Raw genomic sequence first — 23,423 nt, forward strand, 5'->3', positions numbered from 1 at the left:
ATAAATACAGATTAATCAAGATGGTTTGGCAAATTCCAGTTTATCCAAGTAACCATGTTGTACTTCAAATGCTAACTATAATTTGCTTAAATATGATCTAAATTGCTAACCAGAGCTTTATAATCCTGTTCGGAAGCACTCACTTCATTTCACCACCAAACTCTATTTAAACTGACAAGGCTATTTTGGTTGCTCTTTTGTGAGACAGGCAGAAAGAACTTGCTGTAAGCACTTGGTGATCTTTAACTGCCACATTAACACTTCGAACTGCAGTTATCAGGGCAAAAGGGTCAAAAGGACCCCGAGAGCAGGACTGGAAGACTGTAACTGGCTCCTGAACAAAACCCCAAACCAACAGAATATTCACTCACTCAATTTCATAGGAAAAAAAAACATTCATTCCCTGTGGTCAGTCCATTCAAAGCATTTTTATGGTTATCTTTGTTGCAGTTACGGAGCCTGAGAAGCTTAATGTAAGAAAAAAAGACGTTTCTGAGCCGGTATGCTGTATTTCATTGGCTATGCAACCCCATAGCCCAATACCATGCTCTCTTCTTCTCCTTACTTTATTCCTATATCCTGTATTATATCTGTAACTCCATTTCCATCACATTCCTACCTCTTGCCTTCTTTAGCACTGTTTCTGCAGCTGAACTGTAAATCCTTAAACTGTCACGAATTCAGTGGCAACTGCTCCTGCCCAGAGTCACAGGGATTTTCCCATACTGATCAGGCTCTAATCTGTTGGGAGCAGCAGCCAAAGTTATTTTGGCTGTAAAAATGTCTCACACATTTCGTTGCTAGGTAAACAACAAACTGTATACACGATGCATGGGTGAGCCATTCGGAATACAAGTATAGTTATCTGGTTAGTCGTTTCTTCACCCGATCACACGGTGATGACTGTGTCACTTATGAGATAAGACTTTCACTGTTTCACTTTGCTGCTCAGGTGAATCAAGAGAAGAATTTGACCTTTATGTGTATAATATGTTTTATATTGACCTCTTATATCGTTAGCATTGCATGTGAAGACATTGGCAAGGTTAAGTGCAAGAAGCAGCACAGCTTCTTTTCTCGTAACTCCCTTCTGAGCACCGAGTAAAGTTAAGCACCAAGTGAAACAAATACTGCAGATTTGACAGTATTTTCCCTAACATTACTGCAGACACATAAACTCCTGGTCAGTTACTTAGAGCCTAACAAGCCTCAGAAACCTATCTGATTTCAACAGGTGCTCTCTCACAAAGGGCTGTTTAGCGGCAACAAGCCGCATACATGGGAATACTGCCTTCATCAGGGAAGCGGGACCCCGGGTCGGCAGGAGCGGGCAGTGGGGCTGATCCCTGTGGCGGTGCTTCCCCCAGAAGCGCTCCGAGCCTGCCCCATCGGCGCTCGCCCTGCCTGGCCGTGCCGCGGTCCCGGCGGCTCCTCCGCGCCCATGGGAGGGCAGCCGCACCGCCCACCCCTTCGCTGCCACCGGCAGATCGGTCCGCGGCTCCCCGTCGGCCTCGGCCGAAACGAACGGAACCGAGCCGAGCCGAGCCGAACCGATATCGACCGAGCAGCGTCAACCGGAGCCAAGCCACCCCGCCGTGGGCGTGCGCCGCTTCCCCCGTTGGCGGTGGCAGGGTGCCGCGGGCGCGTCATGGAGGGGCGGGCCGAGCCGTCTGTCGGCGCTATAAATACGAGCCGCGGCGAAGAAGCGGCAGCACTCGGTGAGAGAGCTTCGGTACGAGGGGTAAGAGCGAAGAACCCCTCACTGCCCCCTCTTCTCCGAGCGCCCTGAGGTAAGCGCCGCTCCGCGGAACGGTACGGAGGGGCTCTTCGGCACAGGGCGGCGGGTGCTGACAGTTCTCTTCTCTCCGGCCTCAGCTCGGCACCTCTATGACTCTGAACCGCGGCGACAAGCTGCTCTACCTGGACAAGCGACGCTGCAGCATGCCTTTCTCCGTGCATCAGCATCTGCACCGGCGAAGCATGCCGGTGGACGAGCGGGACCTGCAGGCCGCCCTGCCGGAGGACGAAGTCGCCGGGCTGGTGCGCTGCACTTCGTACAGCCCCGGCGAGGCGCAGCGGGAGAGCTGGGCTTCCGACTCCTCCGACTCGGTCATCTCCTCGGGCAGCGACTCCGACAGCAGCCTCTACAAAGTGATCCTGCTCGGCGAGCACGGCGTCGGCAAGACCAGCTTGGCGCGCATCTTCGGCGGCGTGGAGGACAGCGCGGAGGCGGAGGAAGCTGGTGAGACTGCGGGCGGAGCGGGGGTCCCGTAACTCCCGGGGCATCCCCCTACGGCCACCCCGTCGGGGACGCAGGAGAGTAACTGCTTTTTGTGTACTTGTCTTTCTCGTAGGAAATACGTACGACAGATCGATTATAGTTGATGGAGAAGAGGCGTCTCTCGTGGTGTTCGATATATGGGAGCAGGTAATTACAGATTTGGTATCTCTTTGTCATGGCTTGTCAGTAGTTCACTCTTCACAAAAGCAGAAATAGCACAGCTATGTCTGTCTAGTTCTCCAGTCGGATAACTAACACTAAAAGAAGATAACTAAGATTTAAAAAATGACATTAACAATTAGAATTCGTGCTGCCTTTGTTCACTCCTGCGACTAATTTCTTGTAGCTACACACAATTTATAAATCTGAAGAGCGTTGGAGTGTGAATCCCTTAATGCTTAGAATAAGCAGCAGCTTACATGAGCAGCCCAGGGAACTACTGTAAAATGAGAGATTTGCAATGTGAGCAGTGCAGACCTGACAGGATTTCTAGAAACAAAATAATTTTGTTTTGTAATGTATCTTAAATGTTTTTTAAAAATTGGGAGGTTGGCTTACTTTCACTAACTCTTTATAATAAAGCTAAGAAAAATACCTTTAAGGTGCTTACAATAATTAAAACAATGTTGAATAGACTTTCAGTGCAATAAATCTATTTCTTGCCTTTTGTTTTAGGATGACAGCCAGTGGCTTCAGAACCACTGTATGAAGATGGGAGATGCCTATATTATTGTATACTCAGTGACAGACAAAGTTAGCTTTGAAAAGGCCTCTGAGCTAAGAATCCAGCTAAGAAGAGCAAGGCAAACAGAAGACATTCCTATTATTCTTGTGGGCAATAAAAGCGACCTGGTCAGATCCCGGGAAGTCTCGGTTGATGGTAAGTGACACCATTCACGTGCACAGTTGTGGCTACAGTAGTAGCAAAGGGTGTGAAGGATCACGGTTAATAGAAATGGTCTGGTTTTAATGTAGAAAAACAAATTATTTGAGGCATGCTGGAAAAATCAAGCCAGCTGGCTCATGCAGGGAGAGACTCGGTCCCACAGAAAACAGTGGCGAGTGTGGTGATCTGTTTTTGTTATGCTCCCTGTGTTAAATGCCTGCACACAGGGGACTGACTGAAGTTCATCGGATGGTCACTTTTTTCAGGCTGGTGGCAGTGCATGCTTAACCTGTCCTAGCTGCAACATAAGTATTTTGCTCAAGCTTACAACTTTGCCACTACTTACCACCAGTTGGATATGGGTTACTGCAATGTTCCAGAGTTACGTGCTTACATCTGGAACATTGAGCATCTTGTGTTTTCAATGCAGTCCTAGTCAAATCCAGTGGTGTACAACTTCCTAACATCTATTGGTATGTTCAATGACTTGACTTGTGGACTTCAACTGCTTCATTTGTAGCTAGTGTGGAAAACTCAATTATTACAGCAAGGCAGAGGTTCATAGTAGCTCAGTGACTTCCAGTAGCAGTAAAGCCCATTTCTTTCTGTACCTCGCACTCTTGCTATCAAACTGTAAGCGTGCATCCAAGTGCCAATCCTATACCAGCTTTAGCTCTTAAACAAGACTGGGATGCTCTGCCTAGAGGACTAGTATTGCCTTATATTCAGTGCCATTGGTCAAATGAGATTCCTGACTATACCACAGCAAACCTGAGAAGAGTAAGAGGGCAAAAACATGAGCACAAAATTGGACTTTCCTACAACGTAGTAAAGCTCTTCTGTGGCATTGAAGGCACTTTCTTTACTTAAAGTCAAATTTTGTTTTGTTTTTTATTCTGCCAGTATATATAAAGGCAAAATCACCATCTCTACTTATCTCTATTTCTTTTTCCATTCAGAGGGACGGGCCTGTGCCGTTGTGTTTGACTGCAAATTCATTGAGACCTCAGCTGCTCTTCATCATAATGTCAAGGACCTTTTTGAAGGTATTGTTCGGCAGATTAGACTTCGCAAAGACAGCAAAGAAGACAACGCTCGGAGAATGGCCAACACAAAAAGAAGAGAAAGCATAGGCAAAAAGGCAAGACGATTCCTAGGGAGAATTGTGGCAAAGAACAACAAGAAGATGGCTTTCAAAGCAAAATCAAAGTCTTGCCATGACTTGTCTGTGCTTTAGGAGCTTTCAGAAAGGCCAGCTTGTTGCATGTGGGTGATGAACAAGCAATTGACTGTTACAAGAACTGTACAGATGATCCTCATGGTGATAACAAGAATGACTTATCAATTGAGACTCTCGTTAATGCCTTAAGGTGTGCAAGCAAGTCTGGAAGTTACAGTACAGTGTCTGCTTCATTGATAAATGGTTTAAGTTTCAATTTGTGCAAGCAAATGAACTAAACTTAAGTGGCTTGACATGCCCACGTTTTCACTGTGTATATATGTTATATATCTTCTTGTCCTGTGGATATCAGATGTTAAGAAAGGATGATAAGTATCACCATAGATGTGTCTTGTTTGCAGAGCAAAACTTAAAACTTGTACGCAGGCTCGTACACTCTTTTTAGTATAAAGCAAGCAATGATAAATCTTTTTAAACTGAAATTTGGGGATGGTGGAGTAGAACCACTTTAGAATGTGACAAAACAAATTATATATATTTAAATACAGAACAGATACCATTTTATGAAGTTAATTTGCACTTACATTAACCATTCTTCAATTAATTTGTTACTTGTTTACATGTAAATTTTATAATAAAGTATTATTTCCTGTTAAAAATTGTGCTTTTCTCACAGTATGGATAAAAGACAGCAGTATTTTTATACTGATTTTTTTCACCGTACAAAACATTATGCACAGATTTACATGTGAAAGTTCTGGAACAAGATGAATTTGGAATACCTGTGTCCTTTTCTTTAATGGACAGCTTCTTTAAGATATAAACCCTGCTTTTATGAATACTCTACTTCAACAGCTCATAGTGGGAAGGGGTGCCTTCAGTCTGGTTCTCAGCTCTGGCAGGAACAGGACTGTATATAATGCCTTGAGTTAGTTAAATGTCTGGTGTCTATATTGATAAAAAAAGCCTGTAATGTTCTGTGTTCTAAGTCTTCTCCTGAGTTGATGGTATTGTATTATAGCCAATAACCAAATGTGGGGATTTGGGTTACATTTTGGGGATTTTTTCCTTCCCTGGGAGCAGTATACTTACCTACTCCCAAGTCTGTAGATAACCTTCTTGTGGTTTCAAAAAGGTCAAAGCAGACTGGCAAGGCTGCTTGAAACAATTGTAGGCTACAGTTGTAGTTGTGGTGTACAGTGGCCTTCAGTGTTGTTAAAGTTTTCATGTTCATTTTACTGTATTATAATTAATGTGTGTCCATGATTTTTCCCTACTTGCTATTCATGAAGTTGAAAAGCAATCATGTCTCAGTGAAGAAGTTGGACTTGCTGTATTTGCTTTATAAATGCCTTTTCATAGGATGCATTCTCTTTAATACATAAACTTCTCAAAAAACATAAAACGTGCTTTCTTGTCTCTTTCTACTGTCCATGCCCAGTTCTTCAGAGAGTTCTATTTGCCTATGATTTTATAGGGGCTGACCTGTCCCATACAGCAGGCACATTGCATCAGCTGTTACACCTTATGTATTGCTTCCCCAAGATCCAACAACCACTTCTCCACTGGCTTAACCCAATGCTTGGGCAGTTAGCACTGGGAAATCAGGAAACAGTAAATACTGGGGAAAATTGCATCTGATTTACATAGGTAATACATGGTAGAATTAGTGTCTCCTGATGTGCTACTGGTGGACCTACCTGGTTAGATGCACAGTTTAGCCTATGTTGCTGGTAACGGGTCACCTTTCTTATGAAGAGAGGGGTTCACTGTGAGTCCCGAGTGAAGTCTAACGTGAATAATTCTGTCCTGCTGCCAAAACTCACATTTACCTGATGATAAATTTGAACTGGATTTAGCTTTTCTTTTTTTTTTTTTTTTTTTTGCTAGCCTTGCTTCCTGGCAAACTGTTATCACTGGAATGTCTAATCAGTGCCAGAGCATGGCACCAGGCATCTATTTCCATGGAAGCTTTTAAGTGTCAACACCAAAGCAATTGCGCTATTCCTGAAAATTCTACAGCAAAGATACTTGAATTCATCTGCATAAATTTGGCATGTACCTATTCATGTACATGCTAAAGTTACTGATAAAATTACATGGTGCTTCCTGTGCATCTGCAAAGCTTCTGTGTTTCAGATGCTTTCAGAATGACCAGGAAAGGACTGACATCTCAGATTGACTTGTGAGATTTAATTCTGTCCATAGCAAATACAAGGAATCATATGCTGTCCTGCAAACCCATAGGTTAAGATATGGCATTTCACAAAGTACAAAATGTTATGAAGATGTGTCATTCCTAATGCTGCACCGTAACTGCAGCTGCAAAGCCTCTTCAAGGTCATGGTTAACAGCTGTGCTTTTCGCACACCCTGACCTACAAATCTGATGCTTTACTGTGTTCCTGAATTCAAAGGTTAGGTTTGGACAACTCTTAAGCCTAAAATATTTCTGAGGTGCTCTAGCACATTGCTAGAGGTTCATTTAAAGTGTGGAAAATAATTTGTATTTTGAAAGTATGTCATACAAGACACTGAGACAACAAGCTGAATCACTCTAAAGAAACTTGGGCTCATCTATAATGTATTCTATCAGTTAATACTGTAAAATAATTATTCAAATCCTCATTCTACTATTTTTTTCATTCATTTGATTGTACAAGGATTAGCATAATTAAGCCATGGTTCATGAGAAGCGGGAGGGTTTGTTATTATTGCATCTCTGACAACCTGCTCCAGGCCAAGTTCGTATTTTATGCTGTAGAGGTATTACCATGAATGCTATATTGCTGAGATTCTGTAGCTCCTCGAAGATTTTCTATTCTGAAAAAAAAAATTAACTTCTTGGATGTCATTTAGTGGAATTTTCACGTAGGCCTTTTGGAAATATATGTGCATCACCAGCTAGAAGTCAGTAATAGGCACATAACTGACAAATACCTCTCAAAACCAACCTTCTTTGAAAGGTTATTTGTATCCTGAAGCATCTGAAAGTCATCTGTAAGGGTTTTGTAATCTGGGACGTTTTACTGGTGTGGATACTTGGATGCTTGTTGTTACTGGGGTGAATCTACACCATGTGAGAACTACTGAGTCGCAGACAGCTGTATTTTCCCTTAATTATTACCAGAGTAGAACAGAGCAAAGAGTAACAGTGGTGTGAGTTTTCTTACTATTTGCCAATGTACATCAGTGTTAATTCGGAGGGACAGTTCACACAGTCATTTAATCTTTACTGCCTTCATTGCTGCTGCCAGCTGAAATTCCTATTACTGCTAATTGTGGTGGTGGATTTTGTGTTGGCACAAATCCATTTGGAACAGCTAGTTATTAACAACTACAGTGGAAGGACATTGCCTTTTATATGTGACACATATGTTAAGTAAACAAATCAAAGCCTCCTCTGCTTGCTATTGCTAAACTAGCTCCTGTAAATTCCTCACCATATGAAAAATGTGAAGAAAATCATTCCTCCTTCTGCCAAAACTATAAAGCATAAAGTCATGTCACATAAATATAGACAAAATGTTAACTGCTGGGGGAAGACTTAGCATCACCAAAAATGTAGTTTTACTCAGATGTACGTTCTTAAAATAGGACTAAAAAAACCAGGGCATGTTCTACATAGTAACATTGCATAACATCACTGTTCTTTATTGAAAAGGAAAGTGAGTTGACAGTGATTACGAATCCAGTGTGTGATAAGAGATTGCTAACATAATCTAAAAAAGTGTGGGGCAATACTCATGCTGAAATTTGCTTTAGTACTCTTAATTTTATTCAGAGACAATGTACAGGTTTAATTGCATGTATGTCACAGAGACCTCACTGAGCCTGCAGTCACAGTCACAGGTGATGTCTGTGCATTCCAGGATCACCATTTAATTTATAATTTACCACATGGTGTCTGGCATTATAATGGACAATTTGACTCCCTCTGAATAAAGGAATACCTGAACTCCAACACTACTGAAGTTACTAATTTCTAAAAATTGAAATAGTAAATTATGTCAGCTCTTCCTGTGCTCAGTGATACGGACATTGAACAGAGAAGTAAAAGATAAAAGGGAGAACAAATGCCCATTACTTATCTACAAATGAGATTTCTCTAACTGCTGTTCAGAATCCAAGGGGGAACAACACCGTTTAACTTAAAAATGTAGTAAGGATACTAGCACTAGAGGGTAGGAGGCAGGCTAAGAAACTTAGTTCCAGTACCAAGCTCTTCATGAACAAAATAATATAATTATGTACCGCAAAATTTTTCTGGCTACTGGGTAAAATGGGCAGCATGTGTTCCAAAGAATCTTCTCTCTCTCGTGCTCCCTTCCTCCCCCTGCCCTTTCTTCCCCCTATCTATAAATATGCTGTCTGAATGAATCATTGGAAACTAATTAGGAGCCTACACATTTTTTCTAATACTTACCATATTTATCACAGGACCTGAAGAAAATATTAATCTGAACTAAAATTTAGCAGATTCAGAGACACATAAATAGAATACATTTGAAAACATTAATTTTCTCATCCTCCAAAAAGCTGCTCTGAAGTGCAAAACAGTATTTGGAGAGCAAGTGTTCCTGTTCAGAGTAGTCTAGTTACCCCCTAAAAATCTCCTCAGCCTGTTTCTGGCAGTTAAGTCCCACTCTCATCAGCCTCATTACACTAGCTTAGATAATTACACCACTGTTAGGCTGGCAGCCCCACTGAAGGCTGTGACCCTTACTTTGGGAATGACAGTTTTCAGTGCAGTAGATGCCTTGGCAGAAGAACACGATTTTTGTCACATCTAAATTGGATTACTGTAATGCATTATGCTTAACAAAGAGCTTTCAGGAGCTCCAGGTAGTAGGAAATACAGCCATGTTAATCAAGCTGGCAAGGTCCAAATGAACATGTCAATTCTGTGCTGTGGGAACCCCAAGCCTGGGTTTCCATACATTTTTAGGTGAAGTGATGATCTAGAAAAGCTGCAAATAGTATGAGTAATGTTGAAAATGCTTCACTTTGCTGCATGCTTCTTGGCTGGCTACAAAGCTTGTGAACTCACTAGAAAATCAGCAGTGTTGCTTGATTTTGGACTGCTCAATAAGAACAATCCTTGCATTTCTAATTGCAGGTGTTCAGGTGTCTTACTGCAGGTATTTGCACCACAGGAGCGTAATGCATCTGTCACTGCTACGCTAACTGCAAGAGATCATGCCCTATTCATCACTCTTGCAGATCAAGGATGCAAAAAGCATAAAGCAACAGAAATACATCTTAACTGAACTAGAACATATGGTGAAATTTCAAACCGTGCCAACTTGCATAAGCTCCACTTTATTACAGGCCTGCCATTGGGATTTATTGAGCAGTGCTTACCAACCTTCTTCAAGAAAAAGAATACTGTAACTGCCTTTGAGTATCAGCCAGGTGCTGAACAACTTTCTCACAGATTTTTCAGCTATGGGTATCTCAGTTGTTGGGCTTCTTTGTCACACGCTTTTCGTGTCAACTTCAGCTTTATCTTTTCAACCTCCATTGTTACACATTGTCACCCTTGCAGCAGTGGCTCAGCGGTACGGTGGGAATGGGAAAGCAGCACTCCTCTGCTGCTGCATGACTTACTGAAAAACATAAGCTGTCAACAGCTGTAACACAAACCTGGTCCTCCAGCTCACTGCTTTACATAATATAGTCTAGATAAAAATGTCAGATTTTGATGCATGTAAGTCCCTGATTAAGACATAGCACATTAAATTACTCTCTCCTTGAATGTCAGGGGTACGGCTGTATTTACAAGGCAAAAGGGAATAGATTTTTAGCTCATCAGAGTATGGAGAAAAAAGAACAAATCTAAGCAATCTGACAGCAACTTCTCATTTCTACCCTATAGTAATGTTTTTCAATGGAAATCTATTTGGCTGTGCAGTCTTGCTGCATATGCTCTTCTGCCTTTTGATTATTCAGAGTTCTTGGATCAATAGCCTTCCTACCCAGTCCCATATGGAAAATCTTGTTAGAAGTCTGACACACACTCAAGTTAAACAAGTTGGGTTAAAGATACGAGCAATGGGAAAGTTTCCATGATTTTTAAAAACACTAATAAAAACATTTTATTCAACAAATTCACATTTCTCTGCAGGGTTTACAACTCACAGTCCACATCACTGTGGTAGTCCATTAAATTCAGAAAGGAAAAACTGGTCAGAGAAACAAAGAAAACATAGAACTCATTAGTCTTTATCAGTAATAAGTATTTTCTGTGGTTATCTTGATACTCTGCAGCAGATTAAAGTCACTGTCAGTAATAAACTGCAAAGTAAAGCAAGCAAACTGCAAGATTAGGCTGCTTTCACTCTACGTTTTTGTCCTTATCACTAACAATGTTTCACTTGTGCAAGTAAAGCTACTCAATTCATATGTCTGATAAACACACAATGAATGCATCTACATGCAGCCACTACCTGCAGAACTATTTTTTCTTTCTTTTACTCCTATGTAATAATTCAAAAGATGATACTAAAGATCTAAGGTATAGCATAGAAGTGAAATAGGTACAAAAATAAATCAGTAGCGAGAACTGAGTGAGCAAATAACGCTTCCTGCAGATCTGTCTCTTATTCACCATTAGTTTTTTCAAGATACTGGAGAGCTGATGTACCCGTGGCATGCCTGCACAACATTTATTCAAAAGCTGAGCTATTCAAGCATCAGAGCAGAACTCTGAATGGCCAAGTCCTCAAGCATAAATATTTAGTATGCAAATATCAAGCAAGGTACCTTCTATCTTCTGAGAGATTTAATTAGCAGAATGTTCAACTGTTTTTAGACCAGTTCTAGAAGACAGCACCTTATATTCAAAAGGATATTTAAAACCAAAAAGGTGATAAGAACTTCTTAATGAACAATTTCATACTCAGCCTTCAGAAAGTGACTTTTAAATGAAATTCTTAGTTAAATTCTACAGATCCTGACTTGGTTATTAATTGGTTCATTTTTAATTACAAGGTGCATAATTAACACATCTTTATTATTTCACTCCCAAATTAATGTTCTGCCCATCAAGAGTAAGATGGACTAAAAAGCATTTTCATTCTAACCAGAGAAACTGGGAGTTGATTGATTTTCTCTCTCTTTTCTGCTGGCTTGGACTGTGGCCCCTTTAAGGTCACAGTGCTCCATCCTACCTGTCCACGGTGAATAAGGACATCTCCAGCCTTCGAAGGAGAGGGCTTTGCCTGCTTTAACATTTCTTTTGAATGACTATGCCTAAGTATCTGCTAATGCAATATTCATTTGAGAAGCAAGATGTAGAGCAGAGGTCAAGCCCAAAAGAACAAACCACAGACAAATTCTGACAGAAGTTTGGATGTTGTGAATATTGTAAAGGCAAAGCAGCATTCCAGGTGGTAATTTCAGGTCTTGACTGAACAAAGATGTTTAATATTCTCCTCATTAATAAATGTCAGTATTTTATAATCCTTCTTTTTATTTTTTAAGAGAATTTGAAGCATTCATGCACTCTAAATGTCCAGTTTAATGCTGGATGGGGTATGTTTGCTGGCAAGTATCAAAAGATATAATTACATCTAGAAAATGACATTTGCTTTACATTGGCTTTTCTTGGATTTTTTTTTTTCTTTGGGTATCATAGGAAGAGTGACTATGTTGGCACCCACAGAAGTCACATAAAAGGCTGAGCAAAAAGGAATGTATTGAAATGAAATCTGTATGCAAGTTGGTATTTGCATTCAAGGGTATTTATGAAGTAAATCACCTGACTTTGCTGCTGAAATTGCAGATGGGGGGTGGGTGGATAGATGAATGGGTGGGATAAACATGCCAGAGAAGACCTGTAGGTCCAGACGCAGTGTGCACTTTCTGATCACTGCCTGCTGCCAACTATTCCCTTCCCAAACTCTACAGGCAAATGCAGGGGGTCTTGGGCTGAAGCAGAGAAAAGGAGGGCAATCAGAGCAGTGCAGACTTCACTTGTACTAACTTCTTGTCTTGGAGCTGCTTCAACTGCAGCACAGAGATTGCTGACTTCAACAAGGAGCTGTGGCTGAGGAAGATGGAGTGAAGTGTCTAAGCTGCTCAAGCAGTTTGTTCTTCCATGTTGTGTTTGCTGAGAAATGTCTTGCATCTTAAAAGTATCACCTCTACCCTTCTTCCTTACCCTCCCTCCTTCTCCCCTCCCCCACCCCCAAAGGGCTATTTTTAATTTACTGATTGTAAAGCTTGCTTTCTTAACAGCAGGATAGAGGTTTAATTAAAACTCCACCTGGTACTAACATAATCCAGCAAAATCCCATGCATTTCAGGGAATAAATCCTTGCTGAGGCTGGTTAACCAAAGCGATAGTTTAGGCATTTTCTTTTACTCTTCCTTGAATTTAACTGTACTGCATCAGAAAAGCTGAAAAACCATTAAAGCTTTAAAAACATTTATAAAACATTTTATATGACACAGAAAATGGCTTATTAAGGTCACTTGGTGAATAATGGATGAAGAACACTAACTGCATTTTAATATCTGTGTTTCAGATATTATCCTTTGTAATTTCCAGAAAGATGAACAGAAAAAAAACCCAGGTGAAATTTTTAATACTCTTTACTTCCATTTCTATCTGAATGGCAGATAAGGCACAGCACCTTCATTGCTAAACGTACTCCCAGCTTTATAATTCCTTATTCAACTGAGTGCTATTTATGTAAATAATGTTATTAAAATCTCAGGACAAATCCTACTCTTTTCTGAAGAGTCAGCAGATTTAGGCCCTGGTTTTGGAAGCACTAACACACATGCAATGTCAGCAGCGTACACTGAACGTGTAAACTGAAATGAATATTTAAAAGGTTGTCGGTTTGGAATTGTGTTCTTGCTATACCACTGGGAAAACAAAGTTGGAATTTGGCATTGTGAGATGTCTATGTTGTCTCATGAACATGTATGGCATGTTCGCAGGATCAGGATATGTTTCGAAAACTAAATAATTGCAATAATGGCAATTTCTGTGAGACACAATCACACTGTACTGAAAACGTGAACAAGCATAGGATGGTTCTCCAAAGTAAAACCAAAGCTAAACAATTCCTCCACTGATGATTTATTTTACCATAAAAATAAGACAGATCAGGTACCCACTACTAGAATAAGGGATTACATTAATCGCTAATAAGTTAAATCCTGCTTTGGAATGTTCTCAGCACTTACAGATCAAAGGTTAAGAAACCATTAAAATAATAATGTCACAAACACACAGAAATTTCAACAGAGCAGAATGTTGCTAAGAATCAGTTTTCCAAAGAAAGGGATATGATTCTAACACATCATTTTAATTCTAAATTGCAAATTTATAAAAAGGATAGCTGAAATTTTTATTAACATCCTACCCAATCTACTTTTTGGAAACGAATGATTATGCTGGAATCTCACCTCTATTAGAAATTAAGGGTTTAGCTGTAGAGGTATAGCGAAAAGTCCAACCTTGCATGCGGGCAGACCAGGGCATGGGTCACTTGAGATTGCCCCAGGAGATGACAGTACTGGTTGGACACTTCCTGATTGCCTAAGTTGCCATTTTCCAACCAGATTTGCCTATCCCACATGCCCTTGGTCATTGTGCTTGTAGCAAGTGTGGGTAAAGCCCTTCCCAAATCTTCGCTCGAGAAGCCAAGCCATCAATCAATAGCGAAAAGTTAAAAACAAAAACTAATTGGAACCCAAAGGATCAAGTAAGATATTTCTTAAATTTCACACAACTTCAAATGCTGGCTTGTGAATTTCTGATAAAATCGAACACTGGCAATTTCATGGATCTCTGTTATTCGTGGAAAGCATCCATTTGCAAGTTACAGAACCAGTATGAACTTGCTTCTAAGCCGTACCTTCTTCTGAGTTACAGCAGAACAATTAAGAAAGACAACTTACTTCTGCAAGTAATAGAGGAGCTGACAAGGAGAGGTGCCCTGCTTAACCTCGTGCTCACCAACAGGGAAGGGCTCGTTGGAAATGTGATGCTTCAGGGCAGCCTTGGTTGTAGCAATCATCAGATGGTTGAATACAAGATCCTCAGGACAGTGAGAAGAGCGTGCAACAAGCTCACTGCCCTGGACTTCAAGGGAGCAGAATTTGGCCTCTTCAGGAGTATTTTTACTTGCACAAGTGAAAACTTGTTATTGGGAAGGACAAAAACATAGAGTGAAAGCAGCCTAATCTTGCAGTTTGCTTGCTTTACTTTGCAGTTTATTACTGACAGTGACTTTAATCTGCTGCAGAGTATCAAGATAACCACAGAAAATACTTGTTACTGATAAAGACTTCAGAAACCTGGTTAGTAAGATTCCATAGGATACAGCCCTAGAGGGCAAGGGGGCCCAAGACTGTTGGTTGATATTCAAGGATCACCTGTTATAAGCTCAGGGGTGTTGCATCCCAACTAGAAGGAAGTGCAGCAGGAGGGCCAGAAGACCTCCATGGATGCATAAGGAGCTGTTGAGGAAACTTTGAGGAAAAAAAGAGGCTTAAAAAGGTGAAAGCAAGGGCAGGCAGTCTGGGAAGAGTACAAGGATGTTGTCTGGGAAGCTAGGGACCAGGTTAGGAAAGCTAAGGCCCAGTTAGAATTAAACTTGGCTAGGGATATTAAGGATAACAGGAAGGGATTCTATAGGTACATAGCAAATAAAAAACAGACTAGGGACAATGTGGGCCCTGTCCGGAAGCTATCAGGAGAACTAGCTACCCTGGATTTGGAGGAGGCTGAAGTTCAGAATGACTTCTTTGCCTCAGTCTTCACTGGCAAAGGCTCTGACCGCAGCACACAAGTCTTGGAAGACAGAGGCAGGAACTATGAGAATGAAGACCTTGAGCCCACTGTAGGAGAGGAACTGGTTCGAGACCATCTTAAGAAGATGAACGTACACAAGTCCATGGGACCTGATGAAATCCATCCATGGGTCCTGAAGGAGCTGGCAAATGAAGTTGCTAAGCCACTGGCCATTTATTTGAAAAATCATGGCAGTCAGGTGAAGTTCCTGACGACTGGAAAAAGGGAAATATAACCCCCATTTTCAAGAAGGGGAAAATGGATGACCCAGGGAATTACAGAGCAGTCAGTCTCACCTCTGTGCCTGGCAAAATCTTGGAGAAGAGTCTCCTGGAAGGCATGCTAAGGCACATGAAAAACAACAAGGTGCTTGGTGACAGCCAGCATGGCTTCACTAAGGGGAAATCCTGCTTGACCAATTTGGTGGCCTTCTATGATGGGGCTACAGAACTGATGGACAGAGGTAGAGCAGTTGATGTCATCTACCTGCACTTGTGTAAAGCATTCAACATTGTCCCACACGACATCCTTGTATCTAAATTGGAGAAACATCAATTTGATGGATGGACCACTCAGTGGATAAAGAACTGGCTGGATGGCCGCACACAAAGAGTTGTGGTCAATGGCTCGATGTCTGGCTGGAGACCAGTAATGAGTGGTGTCCGTCAGGGATCGGTGTTGGGACCGGTCTTGTTCAACATCTTTGTCGCTGACATGGACAGTGGGATTGAGTGCACCCTCAGCAAGTTTGCTGATGACACCAAGCTGTGTAGTTCGGTTGATACGCTGGAGGGAAGGAATGCCATCCAGAGGGACCTTGACACGCTTGTGAGGTGGGCTGATGCCAACCTCATGAAGTTTAACCATGCCAAGTGCAAGGTCCTACACCTGGGTCGGAGCAGTCCCAGGCACAGCTCCAGGCTGGGCAGAGAAGAGATTCAGAGCAGCCCTGCAGAGAAGGACTTGGGGGTGTTGGTCGATGAGAAAATGAACATGAGCCAGCTTCATTGAGTGCTCACAGCCCAGAAAGCCAACCATATCCTGAGCTGCATCAAAAGGAGCATGCCCAGCAGGTCGAAGGAGGTGATCCTGCCCCTATTCTATGATTCTATGAAAATACTTGCATTGAATTGGAAGAGAACTGGATTTAGGTTGTGTCTTGTTTTGTGGGGGTTTTTTTGGTGTGGGTTTTTTTTTTTTTTTTTTTTTTTTGAGAGGGGGGAGAGTTTGATTTGTGATTGTTTGGGTTTTTTTGGGGGGATTTTGTTGTGGGTTTTTAAAGCAATTCTTTTCTTACTTCCTTTTCAGTCAGAATATTTTATGAAATCAACCATTAATTTTGTAGCCATTTACTGGCTGTCACCTGGAGAAGCAACACCTCATTTTAGGTCAAAGCTCAACTGTGTGACATTTTTTATATTTTCATTAGAAGTAGGATTATTTTATTTCTAAGAAGATTCTGTAAATTTGCAGCCCAGCACAGTCTTTTCCTATGTCGAGCTTTGCCTACAGTAATCAGTTGTAAAAAAACTTTGCTTGACATCTTACTTGTTGAATTCTTAAAAAGCTGAATAGACAGAGTCGTAAACTAGTGTAATCCAACTTTATCTGAGGGTTCTTTGTCTGCCTATGTCCACATGTGCGTTTTCTTTTTGTGCTGAAACATCAGGTAACATTCCTACACCTTTGCAATACAGAAGAGGCCCCATGTGCATTTCAGGAATTTTTAAGCTGCAAAAGCAAGCCATGCTAAAATACCTGCTACTTGAATGGTTGGAGTACTGAGCTGAAAGTGACTGGTTTTCATTTGTCTTCCGTAATTCAAACCTATTCCGATGCAGTTGAACAAATGCATCTTGGAATACAGATGCATCTGTATGCAGTTGCTTGATGAGATTCCTTTTCACTCCCCCTCCACCTCCCTAATAAGAACAGAGAGTACTTTGGGGGCTTGTCCTGAGGCTGGGAATAAGAAAAGAAAATTGAATGCATCCAAGAATCATGTGGTAAGAAAATGGTTTCCTGCCCAGCCCTGCTGGCAGATAGAACGGATTAAATCCTGACCCTGATGAAACACAGTTTTTCCTTAGACCCAACTGTGGCCAAAAGCTGTATTTCCTCTGTCATTAAAGATGCAGTAACTTTAAAAAGCACAAAAAGAAAAATTAGTTCTATTTTTAAGTGGATTTTGTACAAATTATTAAACTATGCACAGAAAGAATTCAAAACCTGTACCTCGTGTTACATGTTCTGCAGAAGAATGTTTTGACAGATGGATGCATTCAGACAGAGAAATTAAGAAAATGAACCCAGCAAAGGTTTCCTGATTATTTTTGTTTCCAACATCTCGAATATTTGAATGACTAAATGCAAAACTATGTTTCTGTGTCTGGGAGGCAATTAACAACAACAAAACTGCGGAAAAACCTTTCATTTTATTTGATTAAAAATAGAGTGGAGGTCAAAGTCCTACAAAGGCACATGCTCCTGCCACACTTCATGCTGAGGAAGAGCTACATTGAGTTGAAATGACAACTTCAAGAAATTAAACATATGATGGGGGATTTGGAGAGCTGATCTTCCCCAGCTCACTCTCCACACCAGCACTTTGCCAGAGTGCATACCCTGCATCCTGGCCACCAGGCTGGCCTAGCTCAAGGCACCAGGGAAGGTAGGGCTAAAATAAGACCTGGATATTCCAGAGAGGTGCCATTCATATTTAAGAACAACATTTTGAAGATCCACAGCACAATTTACCAAAGTTCTTCTACCACAGCTTTCAGTGATTAGAGCCCTTCCGTACAAGCTGATGTATATTAAAGAATGAATCAGAACTAAAACTGATAGATTGCTTTAATAAAGGCAACTTTAATATTGCTCCTTCCTTCAGTATTGCAACTTTAATATATGCTGATATTTAGATATGTGCCTGATACTACTTGAATTAAATTCAAAGTAACATGTGCATCTGCATTTGCAGAGCTACTGCTCTAATGACTAACTGTAGTACCAGGATATCCACTGTGCTATTACCCTTCTTTTTGTGTAAATCAGTACTTTTTCCTCAGAATAATTTATTTAAGAGGCATCAGGACAATAGCGATAGATTAAAACAGTGTCCAGTACTTATATAAGAAAACAGGAGAAATCAAAAGCATTCATCCACTGTTAGATTTTGTTGCTTTATATCATGGGAATGGTCAATTAAATTTAGTCGATTGTTTTAATTTAGTTTATACCAGGGATACAATTCAGCCAGTTTTCTGACACTGAGCCAGACAACAGGCATAACTGGCTTTAAGCATTATTTTCCCCCATATCATTCTTTCACCATTCACCTTTCAGTAAACATAAGCATTTCCATACTGCTCTAATATATTTATATTTAAAAAAACCCCAGAGTATTTACAGTAATTTTTCATCTTTATTGTTCTGTTTTGATAAAAATTTTAATTCTAATTATCTAGTACAAATGAACTTCTGTTTCACTGTGAAATACTTTTACCTTTCACTGGGATATTTAAATATCAGATTTCTTAAGTAGACATCCAGTTTTAACATTAATAAGGGAAGTACTTACTGAAGGATGATGGTTCATATTCACAGCAATATATCATAATGGGATATTTGGATTGTAACACTGTGATATATCTTTAAAAAAGGACAGTGAATCAAAAGTGTCCTTTGTACCATAGATAGTCTTTGTGGTTCATATAAAGTTTGAGTTAATTTTGACCCTAGAGCACACTATGAACCTGCTCCATGGGTCTACACCACCAACAGAAATCTTACTGTGATTCTGGAAGAGATGAGCCCTGTAACCTTATAAATCTATCCACAGTCAGCTTATTATTGCATTTGTTCCATAATTAGATATAAAAGAGTGTAGACTGACAAAGACAATGACCTGGTAGAGTGGAAAAGTATGAAAACAAGGTGATAGCACTGTAAGAGGTTAACAGTGAAGACTCACAGGGGTTTAGATAAATCTCTTGCACACACAGATGCACACTGCAGAGTATGAACCATTCTCCCCATTTTGCAGGAATAATTTTGTGCTTTGTCACTTTGTCTCACTCAGGCACATAAAGGAGTCCTGAACACATTATATTATTAAATGGGCTAAGATACATTTGTGACATCATTCAGAGTTTTACTCTATGCTTTTTACCAAAGATGTAACCTGTGGAAAACATGAACAATCAGATAATGGAAATGTGACACCTATTAGTCTACCAGTTCTAATATTTTCTGCTTTACCATGTTGTCTGGTGGCCAGTGATGTTACAAACATGTTTTCTGCAGGGATGGGGATAAGATTAATTTCTTCCACATGACCTTTATAAGTGCACAAATATTGTCACCGGAGCTGCTGGTGCAAAATGCCTGTTTAATTAGCCTATGATTTTATTTAGACCTGGTTCAAGGTTGATGGTGGTTATTCAGATGAGAATGAACCACAAACTCATCCTGAGACAAAATTTTTCAAAAGTGCAGGGTTATATATTATTCAAGTTTTATTCTGACCATCTTTAACAACTCTCTAGCTGGAGTTTATTAAAGACCACAAAACTTGACTGTACATGGTTCCTGTACCAAGGACTGAGGTCAGCTGAGTATCTCAGACCATAATGCATATGCAGAAATAGAGGCTGGTTCAGAACTCATTCCTTAGCATTAAAAGCAACTCCAGATTAGGGAGATGAGTTCAGATAATTGTGATTAGAAACCTGACACAAAGAGGTTTTGAATTCCAAAGGATTCAGTGGAAGTTCAGAACTATTCTAGATTAAATCCTCTATGTTAGTTAAAGCTTATCCTATCTGCTGTTAGAAACAGTCTAAACATCCTCTTGAAGTATAACCTGGTTTCCAGCTACTGATGTCACATATAAAGGAAAGATTAAACATAGAAGAGTGTATTTAAGTCATTAACCTATGCAAACATTTTTGTTATGTATTTTACTGAAGAACTTAGTGGAATGTACTTAGGGACACTGTACAAATAAGCAAGCAATTCTTATTAGAAAGAGGAGAAAGTAGGACTAAAGTCTGCTCTAATGCATATTGATCAACTTCAGAATGACAGGACTAATTTTCAGGAAGACATGCCACTGAATGAGACTGGTATTTGTTCCATTGCTGTAAAGGAAAGATGTCATCCTAGTATTGCCAGGAAAAACACAAAATTGTATTTGGTTTTGTTTGAGTTTAAAAGTTCATTTATCTTTCAGGTTCTTATGTTGTTATCAATAATATATCTTATTAGCAGAAAAGAATAAGCACTGGTACCTGAAAAGTAAGATGGCTCATTCCCACTGTATTCTTTATGCTACCATAAAACCCCACCCTCTTCACCCTCATGATGCTAACCTCATTTTCACTGTTCGGTAGCCCCACCAAGGTCAATGAAGTGACACCACTGTAGGGCAGGTATAAGCTAGACAGACTAAACTGGGTCACCTACATTACTGTAGTGCTGCTTGCAAGAAACCTTTGCAGCATGCAAAAAAAAATAAAAAATCACTTTCAATCCTAGCTTGCTATGTGCTTTTTAATTCCTTTTGCTCTTCCTGGCCCCTGTTGCTGGTATCCAGGAAATACAAGAAAAAGCCACTGTTATCAGGTAAAAATAGATTGATTTTAATAGCTCTGTCTCCAGCAATCCCCTTTTTGTCTTATAGCCAGATAAACCTTTCTACTGATAGCATTTTTTAAGTAGTCTGAGCCTAGGAATTCAGTGTGAAAAATGGACTAGCAAAGTTTTGCCTGGTTTTTATTTACTTAAAAGAATTATCTCAATGCTTAAAATAAATATTTGGAAAGAGTTTTTCCTCCAAGAAAAATGTCAACAGAAACACAAAAGGATTTTTAAAAAATATTTCATAGGAATAATTAAAAAAAAAAAAAACCTCCTGAATGTTTGGACTTGAAAATGTTCTGTGGTAAATACAAGGAGTCACAGCTCTTACTCTGGTTTTCTGCACGTGCTGGGGTCCCTAACAGGGCAACATGCACGCACAAAACACCATTCCGCTTCTTAAATGTCTTACGAGTTCCTAACTGTTGTGCATTCAAAAAAGTATGACAACAGAGAGGTTAGTTCAGAGAGGAGAGGAGAGGAGAACTATCAGAGACCCAGAGAATACTTTCTAGAAGACACTGAGGCTCTCTGTTACTTAAAACCATAATTTTGCAGTTTTTGTCAGCACCTTCATTTCAAATGAAGAATAAGACCCACCTAGCCTACCTTTAGTTTTACAATTGCTATACCGTATAACCGTTGCACAATAAATGATGAAAACCAAACACAATATCCTAAATTTCTGAGTATAAATACTGTTGATTGGAGCCACTCAGAATACATATTGAAAACAATTTATACTGTGTACTTCTCTGTATCTTGGGATGTCATAGGGTGCAGAGATTTTGAGGGAGGCATCATAATTACTAAAAAAAGAAAAAGAAAGACCAGAGTAAAAGTCCTTTTAATTTTAAGTATTATGGTCCTGTTCAATCTTATAATGAAGTCTGCAACCAAAATGAAACAAATGTTACTGATACTAAGCCTGCCTTTTAATTCCCAACAACCGGTTTGACTTCAGTAACTGCCCTCTGCTAGAATAACAAATGGCCATTCTACTTTCCAGTCATAAGCACCATCTGGCATTTAATAGGTGCTTCAGTGACTCATTAGGCTGTACTTAAATTGACTTTGAACAGAACACTGCCATTTTATTGCTGCTGTGCTTTGCAGCACCAGCTAGGACCCTTCAAGTCAATGCTGATAATGTCAGTATCTTTGAAAACAGTTTCCAGGCTTGTGTAACCCGTACTCGAACTTTATTTTCAGACTTAGTATCCTTTTCTTTACCTGACACTTTCTGAATGCATGAGCACGAATGTGGTCCTAATACAACTGTACTATTTGTCATAGAGTAGCACAACTGCACATATTTTCAAAGGTGATTTTAAAATGTTTTGCATGTGCTAAAAGTGTACTTGGAGCTCAGAACTGTCCAACTGCATGTGCAGATAGTTTTGTGCACTGAAATAGATATTAAATGAATGTGAAAAAGTATTTATAGACATTTTTGATATTGTTTGAAAACCTACTCAAAATAGTGCTTTCTTTAAGTAAAAAATTAAATTGCATATTGATGTGAATTTACCTTCTCCTTGAAATTACTTCCAGATGCATGTATTGCTGTGAATATTCTTGCTACTGAACACAGACTAAGTCCTTTAAGTCATATTGCTAAACTCCCCTCCAGCAGTTACTATAACCAATGCACACTTTTTGCCCAAGTCTTAAAAAAAGAAAAAAAAAGAAAAAAAAAAAAAAGAAAGTAAAGGGGGTATTTACTAACCCATTTTCTTTCGTATTTTTAATGTGCTTGCTTGTTATGTCAGCCCTGTGGTTGGAGATCGCTGAATGGAAAAACTAAGTAGCCTTGATCTTATAGGGACTACTTGATCAGATTTTGATATGTGAGTGTCCAAGTATAAAATAATTAGCAAATAACGCTAATTAAATAAATTAAGATAAAATTATTGTTAATTGAAAACTAAGACCACATTATCAGCTAGTATCACTTGTGTCTGCCCCTTCCCTGGCAGTGCTCAAGGCCAGGCTGAATGGGGCTTGGAGCTGGTCTAGTGGAAGGTGTCCCTGTCCATGGGAGGGGGTTGGAACTGGATGAGCTTTAAGGTCCCTTCCAACTCAAACCATTCTGTGATTCTATAATCACCCTACTAAATAAGAATTTGAAAATTAAAGAACATGGATTACTCTTACACCTTCTATCCTCCCAAATACAGTAAAAGCTCCCCCAGGCTCACTAATAAATGGTGTGAACTGAACAAAAATCATGGGGTTTTAGGTATCTCATGGTGACAACTTCATAAACACCTCTATTATTTCCTGAATGCCTTTCATGACAGAATCACATTTTATAGCCTATTCCACAAGTAGACTACACTTCTCTGGATATGTATCCTGAGTCACCTGTCTCCCCTGACACTAATTCAGGCCACACTTAGCAATAAAGTCACTTTCGTCCCCCCCCCCAAGTTTCAATATAGGTGAGGCCAGTAAAAAAATCTACAGCTGAAGTATTTGGCTGTCATCAGACATATGCACTGCAGCATCCAAATTAGGAGATGTTTCTCTGAAGGCAGAAAATGTGCATGGATCTTGTTACATTAATGTACACTGACATGAAGTGATAGACTCAAACATCCAAAAAGCCCAATACTCCTGAA

The 23,423-nt window shown here is 40.0% G+C and overlaps 1 protein-coding gene across 1 annotated transcript; it reads left to right on the forward strand.

Annotated features, from left to right (window-relative positions):
- Nucleotides 1-1,734: 1,734 nt before the first annotated feature.
- Nucleotides 1,735-5,006, forward strand: RRAD (RRAD, Ras related glycolysis inhibitor and calcium channel regulator). The gene is made up of 5 exons (XM_061345944.1): nt 1,735-1,790; nt 1,876-2,242; nt 2,355-2,428; nt 2,957-3,161; nt 4,127-5,006. Exons 2-5 carry the CDS (start codon nt 1,888-1,890, stop codon nt 4,402-4,404), a joined length of 912 nt encoding a protein of 303 aa, XP_061201928.1. The 5' UTR covers nt 1,735-1,790; nt 1,876-1,887; the 3' UTR covers nt 4,405-5,006.
- The last annotated feature ends 18,417 nt before the right edge of the window (nt 5,007-23,423 follow it).

Source organism: Neopsephotus bourkii, unplaced genomic scaffold (genome assembly GCF_033783945.1).
Source record: "Neopsephotus bourkii isolate Nb327-2 ecotype Australia unplaced genomic scaffold, CSIRO-AGI_Nbou_v1 NB_245, whole genome shotgun sequence".
In the NCBI taxonomy this organism is placed as follows: Eukaryota; Metazoa; Chordata; class Aves; order Psittaciformes; family Psittacidae; genus Neopsephotus; species Neopsephotus bourkii.

Bases quoted from the DNA above. Each gene is read 5' to 3' on its own strand.
- RRAD (XM_061345944.1), top strand. From the start codon at position 1,888: ATGACTCTGAACCGCGGCGACAAGCTGCTCTACCTGGACAAGCGACGC. The intron at 2,243-2,354 runs GTGAGACTGCGG...TCTTTCTCGTAG, and splicing joins CGCGGAGGCGGAGGAAGCTG to GAAATACGTACGACAGATCG. The intron at 3,162-4,126 runs GTAAGTGACACC...TTTTCCATTCAG, and splicing joins CCGGGAAGTCTCGGTTGATG to AGGGACGGGCCTGTGCCGTT.